Here is a 13,729-nt window from a genome sequence, read left to right as displayed (position 1 = left end):
TACTATTAATCGATTATTTATTACTAATCTCAAATGGCATTCCATGTTGTTGTTGTTTTTTTTTTTTTTTTAAAGTATTTAGAGCCACAAACATAAATTTCAGAGAGACATGTTGTGATTACATCAAACAGACAATAGATGTGGACTTAATACTGTTCCTTGAGTCAACATCATGCAAAAAAAAACAAAAAACACTTTTTTTTTCTTAAATCTTAAGGGTCATATATCTTGCCTAGGTCCCCCAAATCACTAAATCCACCCCTGGTTACATCTGAGGTCTGATGTGCAGAATTTCAATATTAAATCCTCACTGCACTCGCTAAACTCTGAATACAGCCCTAAGTGAGCATAAAAAAAGAGTAACACAATGAAATCAATATCACATTACAATCCAACTCCAGCTCCAGGACACAGCACTCAGAATACAGTGTAGCAAATGAGACTGATCAAAGTGATACTTTAGAGCTGTAATGAGGAACCTTATACGAGGATGTTGAAAAGCACTACACGTTTAGAATAGCAAAATCTCACTTAATGCTTCTCTAAGGGATAGATTTATTACAGCAGATTACCATCAGCCAATCTTTGATCTTCACCAAGCCGTTACTGACATTAGGGGCGAAATTCGAAGACATGCTATGAAAATGTTCTGTTTTTGTTTGGTTTTTTTTATTACAGCTTCACTAAAACATATGACCATAAACACACACACTGGCTTTGTCAAAAAGCAATCCAATAACCTAGTTCTCATAGTCTTCGATGCTTAGTAGGAAGCCGAACAATAACCAGTATTCATACTGTAAGTGCATAACAGACGTTTTCAGGGACAAAGCAATTGTATGTATAACTGTACCCCCCCCCCCATTTCCCCCCCAAACCACCCCCCTCCCTCAACAACACACCCACCCTCCCAGCACCCTCACTTTCCTAGTTGGACTCGGAGGGCCCAAAGGAGACATTTTAGACCATCTTAATTTTTCATCTTCACCCCCTCCCACTTGTTTTATTGTCTCATTCTCTTTCTGCCTCCCTTCATTACTCTTACTACATGCACAATCAGACTGAGCTGAATGTAGGTCAGCTTTGTAGAGGGATGTGAAAGGGAATAGTAAATGCATCGCCTTTCCCTCAACCAGACACATGGATATATAATAACGTACGTTCGTCTTCAGTGGTTGGTCATGCTGGCTCCAGGAACACTGGGTTGGACCACTGATTTCAGCTGGAACACCAGTCTATCACAGGAAACCATGCACACACACTTCCACACACTGATTCATGCCTAAGGGCAAGTTATAGTACTGGCATATGACAGAAGAGAAGTTGAAGGAAACCCATGCAAATATGAGGAAAACTCCACACAGGACCCGGGAGCTATGAAATGGCAAACTACCAGCTGTACCACCGTGTCACCCATGCAGAGATAATAGTAATAAAGCTCTAATCATTAGTATCGAAACCTACTGTACCTACTGTACTGTACAGTACGACAGGGACTGTCCCTCTATAATAATATTATTGGAAATGAATTAAGCATATTTCTTTATTTAAAAGGTCACTACAGTAGGCTGATGAAATGGATATTTTAATGTCCTAAAAAAGAAGAATCTCATGAGGCAATGTGTTTATGCCAAAAAATGAAACTGCTTACCTTTGTCTATAACGTTTAAGACACCTTTATCTGTCCAGACTGCTCTTTCCGAACTCTGAAACCTAGACTATCAGTGGAATGCTGAGTGTTTCCATGCTTATCCCTTCATCCCCTCCTAAACGCACGTTCACTTCCCCATACTGTCGGATACACTCTTCAATCAGGGAGTTATTTGTTTTCTCAGTTGTTTAATTGCAGAAGTGGAACGAAAGTGACTACTTGCGCTATATTGCATTATTTACGTTAATGAAGACGTGCAAGTTTAAGATTTATTCAACTCTTTAACTCCCCTCACTACTTAATAAAGTAGTTATTAAGCGGTGGGGTCAGTGAAGTCAGAACACTTTCTCCTCACATTCCAGGACTCAATGAAAGAGCTGCACAAAGATAAAGCTCTGGAAACTCTGGTCCCTGTGGTGCCCAAAAAAAGAAAGAAAGAAAAGAAAACCTTGCTAATATGAAAAACCACCACTCAGTGATTGTGAGCATGTGTTTGCATGTGATTCCCCCATTACCTGGTTTCCATATAATGTTTATGTTTTAGTGGGGCATGGTAGCTTTGTGGTTAGCACACTTGCCTCGCAGCTGGTTGGGAGTTCGATTCCTGCCTCTATCCTGTGTGCACAGAGTTTGCATGTTATCCCCATGCTTCAGAGGTTTCCTCCTCCAATCGATTATGCCCTGTGATAGGTTGGCCCTCCATACAGGGTGTCCCCGAAGCTCCCTGGGATAGGCTCCAGGCTTCCCCATGACCCTGTGTAGGATAAGCAGTATGGAAAATGGATGGATGTTTATGCCTTAGTACATAGTTCAGTGCTAGACTACCTATTTTATCAGAGTAATAGTGTATGTCTCACACTGCCTAATATTTCCAACCCAGTCATCACGGACCACCAGCCAGTCCCTATTTCTGTTCTGTTCCAATTTCAATCACAGGCAGGTACCCAGCTAACGATTATTGACTCCCAGAACATTACGAAATAACTCTCCAAAAAGAATCAAAGATGAACCAAATGTTACAGAAACATAATCAGTATACTAGAGCCCTTGATTATTTTGGCTAACTAGAAAATTATATCTAGATGATCTGGTTTAATTCACTGATTATTATATTGGATCACTACCAAAGCCATAATTACTGTATATCATAAAGACAGTAGTGGCTCAGTGGTTAAGGCTCTGGGTTACTGATGAGGGCTTCAATGTGCCACTGTTGGGCTCTCAACCCTAATTGCTCCAGGGGTACTGTACCGCACTCTGACCCCAACTTCATAACAAGCTTGGGTAGTAGGTGAAGAAAGGAATATCACTTTACTGTAATGTATATGTGGATCTTTCTACTTCTGCTTAATGTTTCGACCATTTCTAAATTATTATTATTATTTCATAAATTAGTTTTACCTACTCTAACACACACACACACACACACACACACACACACACACACACACACACACACACACGCTTCAACTAATCAGCTAATGAATAACCCTTGCTGCAATAAAGTGTGTGCTAGAGCAGGAAAAACACAAAAAATGTGCATGATAGGAGGTTCTCAATAAGGGTTTGGAATCTGTGCTGTAAGTGAATATATGAATCCTCAAAATCCAGGCTGACTTCAGTTGTGTGTAGTTATACTGCCCCATAATCAAGGAAACAGTGGCCCACAGTGGCAGACGATATCACTTTGCCCAACACAAGCAACCTTTTCCATCAGCTTGTAGCATACAGCAAATTTCTCTTCCAGCATTGAGAAGATGAACTGTAGCCTTTGATAAATGTTTTACTTTATTTAGTAATAATAATATCAAACATTAAGGAGTATAGAAAGTATTTCCCAGGATGCATTCTCATGAAAAGGATAAGGGACTATCTATACTCAAGTACAGATAAGCTTTGGAGAATGGAGTCAATTCTAAGTCTTTCCTGATGTAATTCCTGACATCTTTCCTGAAAATGAACATGTAAAAAAGGTTTTCAGATGAAACATATGGGAAGGCTGTATAGTTTAATATACAATATATATTTTTGAAACACAATGCTTTAATAAAAAGCTCCCAGTGGTTTCAAAAAGTATTGGCACCCTTTAAATTGTACTTGTGGACACGATGTCCGCTATATTGTTATCGAGGTAACAGTAGGTGTGACGTCAACGTGCTAACCACTAAGCCACCGTACCCCCAAAATGATGTTCATAAAATATGTAAATATGTACTGAAGGGGTCAGTATAGAATTTATTTAACAGTTAAATGTGTCTCGGATAGGCCTACAAACATTTGTGAACGCATTCTTTAGATAATAAAATCAAAATTTTATTTTCTTTCTTTCTTTCTTTCTTTCTTTCTTTCTTTCTTTTCTGTAGTCTAAAATCGAACTCCAAAACCCATGAACCCTTGCAGTGACGTAAGCGTTGAAGTTGATCACATGACTATCACATGACTATCATATGACTTTCACATGACTGGCTGCACAGTCAAACACGGCAGTGCGAGTTCCTTTCGTGCTGCTGGATCATTTAATAAACAGGGGGGAGAAATAAATGTATGGGATGCATTACTTCCGGAATAAATGAGAGGACGCTTCAGGACATTCGTGCAGTTTATGTGTGATGGGTCACAGTGTGTAATCATGTAATCATGGAGTGTGTGATTGTCGGATTTGCGCTGTTCTCTGTGTGCCAGGCTGCAGCTCTGCCCAACTTCGTGCTGCTGTTTGCGGATGATTTGGGTTATGGAGATTTGGGTTTCTCGGGTCATCCCACATCCCTCACACCGAATCTGGACCGACTGGCGGCTGACGGGCTCCGGTTCACCGACTTCTACTCCACCAGCCCTGTGTGCAGCCCGTCCAGGTGTGCCATGCCAACCTGCCTTCATTTTCAGCTTTCTATCACTACACATTTCCACTGACTCTCATGTGTTTGTTGCTGATCTTAAAGCTGCAGTAGGCGGTTTAATTAACCATCTTACTTGTACAGATAACCTGAAAAAATATGTCGAACATGATGAAAAATCATTGCTGAAGCCATGGCCTCAACAGAAGTGTGTTAAACGTCGGACAAAACCCGGGCCGGAAGGCTTGATTGTGTTTGGATGGGCCTCCTGTCAGTCATTTCATTCAGTGCGTTTACATGGACAACAATAATCCACTCTTAATCCGATTAAGACCATACTTTGATTAAGAAACTACCATGTAAACAGCAATTTTTACTTACCTTAATCTAATTAAGGTCATACTCGAATTAAGCTCTAATCGAATTAAGACAGGTGGAGTATTCCTGTTTTAGTCGCATTATTGAGGTGTATTACAGACATGTAAACACCTTAATCACATTATGAACGTCGTGTGAGAGTTTTCACCGCATTTTGCGACAGGACACGATCACACACGGCCGTTTTACGGCGAACAAGAGAGTTCGGCTGCATCCCAAACCGCATACTTGCCTACTATATTCCTGTAGTGGGGAAAAATACATGTATCTCGGCTACTGTATAGACGGTAAGTACGCGGGCTGTTAATCTAATTATGTTCTATAACATGTAAAACGGAAACGTGACAGGAGTATTCTAAAAGCGACTCATGTAAACACCTTAATCACATTATTATCTTACTCAGAGTAAGGTCAATAATTAGATTACTGCTGTCCATGTAAACGTAGTCATAGATGCCCTGGATTCTGGGGGCGGAGCTTCCTGAGCATGAACAGGAATGGGAAGTGGGCTCAAGTAGTGTAAAAAAAAAAAATTATAATATAAAAAAAAACATTCAAATGTCAAACACACCATCTTAACTGTTAGAGACTATGTGCTGTACTAACTATTGTTCTGTACATTCTAGTGGTTTCCCTGCTTCTGACACTAATCAGCTGATTAACAGGTCTTCCTGAGCACTTCCTGTTGAAGTGTGAAGCAAGGAAAATACTAAAACGTGCAGTACAGAGGGTTCCACAGGACCAGGAAAGCTGTGCATTACCATATAATTAGGGTTTTTAATGTACTGTAAGAACAGCCCAGGGTGTATTACTGCCTCACACCTTGCGTTTCCAGGATAAGCTCCAGATCCAGCACAACCCTGGCCAGGATAAAGCGGTTTCTGAAGGCTGTTTCATCATATCATATCTCATTAGAGTACATACACTTTTGTTTATGATATAAGATTTGTATTAGGAGCGCCAGTATGAAGTTAGTGCAAGACAGTCTAACGTTTGGGAAGCTTAATGTCACTTTTTATTTAACATGGACAAAATCAAATCTTTTAACAGGCAAAAGGAAGGAAAGGTAAAACATTTAGTTTAATTTATTAGTAGAAAAAAAAAGTTTCCTTTTTTATTTAGTCAGAACATTGTCATCTTGTTACTGTGAGAAGGGAGTCAATGTTATTGACCGCATCCACAATATCTCGTAAAGGTGCACTAGGACAAAATTTATGATATCAATATAACATCATACCGTAATTGTGCTCAAACAAGCTTGCATTTAAAGGCTTACATATTATCCATCCATCCATCTTCTATACCGCTTATCCTTCCTTCAGGGTCACGGGGAAACCTGGAGCCTATCCCAGGGAGCATTGGGCACAAGGCGGGGTACACCCTGGACAGGGTGCTTACATATTATATACCTTAATAAATACCTAATGCTATGTTTTTGAACTATGATCTTCTCAGATTTCCTGAAATACCACCGAATTGCTGAGAATTGATGTTTCTTTTGCTTACACGCAGTGCATGTTCTTAAGTGCTGAACTGAGTCATTGCATGAGACTTGCTGGGAAGTTTATGGCAGTGTAATCTGACAGACAGGACGGTCACAACTCAAATCTTTGCTTCTTATTTGACAGAGCGTCTTTGTTGACGGGCCGTTATCAGACACGCTCTGGCATCTACCCCGGTGTGCTGTACCCGGGATCAATAGGTGGGCTTCCCCTCAATGAGACCACCATTGCAGAAGTACTGAAGCCACTAGGCTATGCCACGGCCATGATGGGGAAATGGCACTTGGGTTACGGGGCTAATGGTACTTACCTGCCTACACGACAAGGCTTTGACCACTACCTTGGCATCCCATACTCTCATGACATGGTAACATATCTGTCCACAGTGGCCAAACATAAGGCAGTAGTTGTACATTTGGGTTTTTCATTTGGAACTATTCCTTTAATCATATATACTGAGGTGGTAATATTGTGCATTTTAATTTATACAGTACTTTTTTGTACAGGGTCCTTGTCACAATCTGACCTGCTTCCCTCCAGATGTGAAGTGTTATGGCTACTGTGATGTCGGTACAGTAACCGTGCCTCTGATGAACGGGGAAACCATTACACAGCAGCCTGTAGATTTCGTTCGTCTGGAAGACGCCTACAGTAATTTTGCCACGGAGTTTATTCGCAGCGCAACTCAGAAACGTCGACCTTTCTTTCTCTATTATCCTTCTCATGTGAGTCAGGAGCCAAACCTTATATACTGCTAACGCAATATCATCTCTCGGTATATTATTGACTGCGCCTTTATGTTGCTTTCACACCTGGCCTTTTTTTTTAACCACCAGTATACATTTTACATGTAATCGCTGGGGAAATGACGTTGCCCAACCAATCAGGTCACAAATTGAGGGGCAAGTGATTTTAGTTTTACTAGTGAAAGTAAGGAGATGTTGAATTGGAAATATTCCATTGCCTGTATTCCAATTGTGGAACACAAGCAGCTCCTCTTCTCTTGATTTTGTACCTCCAAAGGCAAACATCATCCTCACTGCCAGTGTTAAACCAATCATTATGTCATCTCTATTACTGATAATAATAAATCTATTCTACACAGCGAGCTAAGCTAGTTAGTTAGCTGATACGAGCCAGAAATGGTTCAAGCTAATACATGGAATACATACATGGAGAAGCACATACACTTTTACCATCATCAACAAATCCACATTCTATGAATATGCAAATAGGAAATGCCCCCAACTCTGCTAACCCAGTGTAATAACACAATTTTACATGACCTTCATTAGCATATTATATTGTGATTGGTTCATCATATATTTGATGACACAGTCGCAATCATCTCGCAACTCTCATTAAGGTTGAGCAACATGGTGATATAATAGCAATATCACCAGTATCATTATAAACATTATAAAAACATTTTGAACTTTATCTCTACTAATAAGGATGGTACAAAGTTTGTACAGAATCTATCAAATGTAAAATGTTATTTTTCTATCATCGAATTGGGCTTTTCACAGTTTTCCACATTTTTCCTTATTTTGCTGGCAGTTTCTTAGAAAACCTTAATATTGTGAATGTCATAGAAGTATTGCGATATGATATTTTTGTCATATCGTCCATCCCAATCTCCAAAGCTAATTCAGATTTTCTAAGACATGAAGCTTACAGTTGTTTTTCTTTAATAATGCAGCAAAACCACCCAAGTGACAAGGTTGTTGTTGTTTTCTCTAGACTTAATTTCCTTGACATGATTTAACTGCTTAAACTCTCAGAACCTTTTAGCAGGTCTTGGCTTACATTCCTCACTTGCATAGCTATATAACGTTTCTTTTATAGTAATTGCTGAGCAATAATGCGTGAATTATTGTAATTGTTATTATAAGATGAATAACAGCTGGGAGTATAAGAGGTTAATCATTAAATTGATACTTCATTTTATAAAGTTTAGGGTAACTTTAAAGTTTAATCCTGAAGCTTTATTAATAAGCTTTATTATTAATTATTAAGCTTTATTAATAATAGTTGAGATAATACCGAGATATTGCTAACAAACCAGAGGCATGGAAAAAGTCTCCCAGTCCTTCTTCTTACACTGTATCATGAATACAAATGAGTATAGAAAATGCGACTTGCATTGAAAACACGTGATTTTCACCTTAGTTTTACTGTGTTCATTTTTGTATTCTCTGCCTCTGTCTCTATCTCTCCGTGCGTCCATGTAGCACACTCACTACCCACAGTTTGCAGGGTGGAAATCTGTGGGCCGATCTCTCAGGGGGCCGTTTGGAGACGCGCTGCTGGAGTTCGACTCCACTGTAGGAAACATCCTGCAAACGCTGAAGGAAACAGGCGTCCTTAACAACACCCTCGTCTTCTTCACATCTGACAATGGGTAAGAGTGAGTGTGTGTGTGTGTGTGTGCTCGTGTGTGTTCTTTACTTTGTATTATGAACTCCAAGCTTTTAAAAAAATATATTTTCAGGCCAGAGCTTATGCGAATGTCTCGTGGAGGAAATTCCGGGTTGTTGAAGTGTGGTAAAGGCACTACATATGAAGGAGGAATGAGAGAACCTGCTATTGCATACTGGTCTGGAGTCATCAAACCTGGTACAGTAGTCTGAAAGCATCACTTCACTGTGTATCAAAAGAATTGATATGAAGCAATTTTATAACACAGCTTTGTTGAATTCTTGATTCAGATTGTGCAGAAGATTGTGTTGATGAATTTTTTATAACAGCAGCTCTGACCGTAGCGTGGCTTGTAAATCAAGGTTTATATTAATGTACGTTATTGTCTCTATAGTAACAGCTCATCCAGAGGGATTTGTACTGTATAGTGGATGCTCTATGATCTAAGATGAACACTGAACATCATCGATATGGTGAAGTTCTCTTTAAGGAGACATTGATTTAAAGTTTACGGAAGTACCGTAGTCTTTTTTGGGTTTTTTTTTTCCTTATTAACTTCACGAGAGAGAGAAAAAGAGACTGGTGAGATATTCCACAACATTAAAATGAAACTATAAATGGTTAAAAATGATTTCTTTCATAAAATAAAAAATTGTAAATGTTGGAAAATTGCTGTGCTATAAGTAGAATAAAACATTTAAAGAATGAACTTTAGGGTGATGATGACATGATGCCGCCCTGTTAATTGTTTTCCTCTAACAGCACACCCCAAATTGTTTTATTTCTTACTTAAATGACATGAAGTCATTGTAGGATGACTTTTATTTTTAACAATAGTATTTACTCACAATTCCCAGGTGTCACTCGTAGTCTATCCAGTACTCTGGACATCCTGCCTACCATTGCCAGATTGGCTGGAGCTCCATTACCCAAGGTTCAGCTGGATGGTGTGGACATGATTGATATATTGTTCAACCATGGAGCAGTAAGGAAGCGTGACTCTATAAGGCTATGCCCTATTCTCTAAATGAAGTTGTTTCATTACATGGCTTTAGTCAGTTCACTCTGCTTTGGTTTTCAGGGTCAAAGGAAGGCCATGTTTTACTACCCAGTTGACCCCAGTGAGAAGTATGGAGTGTTTGCAGTGAGAATGGGAAACTATAAAGCTCATTATTACACCATGGGTGAGTTCTATTCAAAAACAGTTAATGCCTTCGTGTGCTCTTCAACCTGCCATATACTCCATACACCCAGAACAACAACTTTTTGTCCTTTTCTCTGTCTTAGGAGCGGCACACAGTGAAACAACTCCAGATCAGGACTGTCATGTAATCTCCCGACTGAAGTATCACGACCCTCCTCTGCTGTTTGACCTGGAGTCTGACCCATCTGAAAACTACAACCTGAGCGTGAATGATCATCCCGAGCTGGCCAGCGTTCTGCAGAACATCAAGGACCTCAAGGACAGGTTTGAGGCCTCGATGCAATTTGGAGAAAGTGAGATCGGGAAAGGAACTGATCCTAAGCTGGCGCCCTGCTGTAACCCAGAGTGCTCTCCCAAACCAGAATGCTGCCACTGTGGGACTACAAACTGAGCAGTTCGTTAATAAATATCACAGCTTTTTTTCTTTAAAAGGGAAAACAGGCCAGAGACAATATAACGTATTAAAATCAGTCACTGCCACTCACACATCTGCTGTGTTTGATCAGAAGTGAGACTAAATGCCTATAAAACAGTGTTAAATGTGTATTATAATTAACATCCCTTTTGCTCAAACACTGGATCTGACATATTTCAAAAGGGTGGATGCAGTTCTGTTACAGTAGTCGGATTTCTATCGCTTCAAGAATCGTTTTCTGTTTTCTGCTTTGATTCAAATGAATGATACGAATCATGAATGATTTGTTTCATTATATGGTTTAATATTCTGCCTGTTTTTTTATTATTATTATTTTGCACACCCCTAATCTGACACTTTTGTCATTTTTATACGTTGCATTGAAGTGAATTAAAATCTTTTTTAAAAAAAAAAAAACAACAAAGTGTGTGTACCTTAAAATAACAATGCTGAACTGTCTTTAAAAAGTGCTTAAAATAATTGATTAATTCTGAATATATATATTTTTTTAAACTATAAACGTTTTAAATACTAGGTCTAAACCGAGTGTTGCCAGGTTGTTAAGAAAAGTTTATTGATTCACATGAATATATCTGTACTCCAAAATAATGTCCACACACACCGACAGAATGACAGCAACACGCTGATGACATCAAGCATATAGTGTTTTATTCTTAAGACCAAATCCATGACAAGGCAGGGAATTTTATTTTATTTTTTTTTCCATTTTGGTTTTTACAAGATTTTTAAAGATACAAGATAGCTAGTATGTCATACTGTTGCTGTTCGTCTTGATATACAGTAAAGGCCTGCATTATGTAATTACAGTCCAGAGATTTGCAGTTATTGTAGTCATTCAGCTATCCAAGCTTACATACTCCAGGAGTTGCTCTGCTTCAAGACATAAAGAGGTTTAATGACCAATCAGTGATTGTAAAATGCTAAGATGTAGACAAAACATTCTGAGAAATCCATTTACTTTCTGGACAAACATTAATGAAGTAACGTCTTGATGAAAAACAGTCGGATTCGGAGTCCTGATGAGTGTCCTGATCCATGTCTGGGAGAAGTCGGACGGAACGATCGGACTGATGATGCTAATGCTAGCATAAAAACGTGGGAGTTGGTAGGAAAGACATACACAGCTGATTGACAGGCGTCTGTTATTCAGCACAATGTGACAACATTCAACCACGGGATATACGTCAATGTGAAGCAGCTGAAACGAAATATCAAACGCTAACGGAAATCAATTTACAGTTTTTAACCCCTTTTTAGTCGTGATAGGTTATCATTTTCAGCATTATTATTTGTTTCAAATTTACATATTTATTTCAGTAACACTCAATAGAAAGGACACAGCATGGTCATCTCAACTAGAATATTTACAGCAATCTAACTGACACCAAATCACGTTCATAGTCTTAAGACCGCAGCTCTTTCCTACATGTGCCTTCAGCACAAACGGTCAAGTGACGATGGAATCGCAGGCTGCTTGTATATGGTCGTGTGTCTGTGTGTGTGTATGTGTGATGCATTGAGCAAGAGGTGAAGTGAGTAGACCCAGTGAGTTCATCTACAACTGCAATTAGGACCAGTCTAAAAGTTACACTGCTATGATCTACTGACACCGGGATGATGAAACCAGCCTGCAGGAGCCAAGAATCAAGTCGTCTGTTATAAGAATATGACATTCATAAGCATCAGCACACCAAGAAGCAGATTTTGAATCTAATTGTAGGCCTATTGGTATTTTAATCGCCATTTGGTCTATACGTTATTTAGTTTCAAGCTGTCCATACAATGCTGGGAGAATTTCACTGTGGCAGATTATAACAGAAAAAAAATCAGGTGTACTATATCTAACCTTTAACCCTTCTATTACTATTTCCATTGTATCAAATTGCTTTTACCATTTTATCAAATTATTTCAGATGGTAATTCTAATCATACAGGACATAAACCATACAAGGCCAGGAGGGGGCGCGCTACTGTGTACAGTCTAGAGCCATGAAGTAGTGAAGGTTAGCGAAAGGGCTAGAGATAAATACAAAAACCAACATGTTCACTGTTTCTGTTACTTGTGACTTACAGGATAGCAAAGTAGAAAGATGAAATTACATTTCCAGTCAGTACTGTGTGGTTATATTTGCCTTTTAATGGCATATACACTGGCAGTCAAATGATTTTGAACACTAGAGCTAAATGTATACGAGCACTTATTAACTTATTAACCCTCAGATCCTAATAGGATTCTAAATGAGTGCTTTATTAAAATCATGGTGAACAAAATAAATCTATAATTAAAAATACTCAGGAAGTGCTTGCGTGTATCAACTGTAACTGTAAAAATATATGCTGGCTGGGACAAGTGGCAAAAAAAAAAACTCTGGCTATTCCAATCATATCTACATTCTTTCCAATGCAGTACAAAATTACAATTTTTTTTTCCAATTCACTTTTAACTGTTCTTTACTAAGTTGTGTCCAAATTTTCAATAATCAGCCGATTGCTTGTTTACCCAAAAATAAAGCACTCCAAATGTGGAGTGCTCAAAAACTATTGACTGACAGAGTACAATCATTTCACTTCATGATTAGTCACTTGTTCTATATGGCCAAGCAGGGGAAACAGTGTATAAGGTTATAAAACCACCGTTTAAAAAATGATACTAAAATGATTTTCATGTAACGATTTATTTGTTGTTTAACACTATCTTTGATATCCTTATTTAGACCAGCTGTAGATTTGAAGTAGGCCTTTTCCTAAGTCATCTGGTCAATTTGACTATTCACTAAGTAATCTGGCTGATGACTGCAGTGCGCCAGTAGCTGGCCGTAGATTTACCTGTTAGCCTTCAATGAACGAAGAGAGTGACTAAATAGACTCCACATCATAAAGCGTTAAAGCACAGACTGAGAATTATACAAGATGGCCAACAAAGAGTCGCGAGAAAGAGTCATTGGTAATAGGAGGCTATAGCAGAGCTTGAGTAATTTAGTAAGAGGTTAGTAATTTACAGGACCGTGCATGGCCATTGCTACCTGGCTCTCCATTCTCAGGCTAACAAACATGGCCTTCCTGGCCACCTGCAATCCTTTTCATTCTTCCACTTGCTGATGGAGGTGCTACTTACATACAGTGATGTAACGAACGTCTGTAGTAGTCACCTACTGTTTTCTAAATATACAGTATTTACATGATGGTATAATAAGAACGCACAAGGAACCTTCTACTACAGCGAGCAGATAGTCATTATATTACTAATCCAACACCTGTCCAGATGTTCATTTCAGTACAAACCTCGTTCAGCATGTTTCGGAG

At 38.9% G+C, this 13,729-nt stretch overlaps 1 protein-coding gene across 1 annotated transcript; it reads left to right on the top strand.

Moving 5' to 3' along the window:
- The first annotated feature begins 3,808 nt into the window (after window positions 1-3,808).
- arsa (arylsulfatase A) lies at window positions 3,809-13,634 on the top strand. Its single transcript, XM_053623529.1, has 8 exons — window positions 3,809-4,503; window positions 6,492-6,732; window positions 6,872-7,090; window positions 8,600-8,769; window positions 8,860-8,984; window positions 9,644-9,771; window positions 9,868-9,970; window positions 10,074-13,634. Exons 1-8 carry the CDS (start codon window positions 4,289-4,291, stop codon window positions 10,379-10,381), a joined length of 1,509 nt encoding a protein of 502 aa, XP_053479504.1. The 5' UTR covers window positions 3,809-4,288; the 3' UTR covers window positions 10,382-13,634.
- Window positions 13,635-13,729: the final 95 nt, after the last annotated feature.

The sequence above is a fragment of the Ictalurus furcatus genome, chromosome 4 (assembly GCF_023375685.1).
Source record: "Ictalurus furcatus strain D&B chromosome 4, Billie_1.0, whole genome shotgun sequence".
NCBI lineage: Eukaryota > Metazoa > Chordata > Actinopteri > Siluriformes > Ictaluridae > Ictalurus > Ictalurus furcatus.
The sequence above is the reverse complement of the archived record's forward strand: the minus strand, read 5'-3'. Positions and strand labels throughout refer to the sequence as shown.

Excerpts from the sequence above, each read along its gene's own strand:
- arsa (XM_053623529.1), top strand. The coding sequence starts at position 4,289 with ATGGAGTGTGTGATTGTCGGATTTGCGCTGTTCTCTGTGTGCCAGGCT. Across the intron at positions 4,504-6,491 it reads CCTGTGTGCAGCCCGTCCAG|AGCGTCTTTGTTGACGGGCC; the intron begins GTGTGCCATGCC and ends CTTATTTGACAG. Across the intron at positions 7,091-8,599 it reads TTCTCTATTATCCTTCTCAT|CACACTCACTACCCACAGTT; the intron begins GTGAGTCAGGAG and ends GCGTCCATGTAG.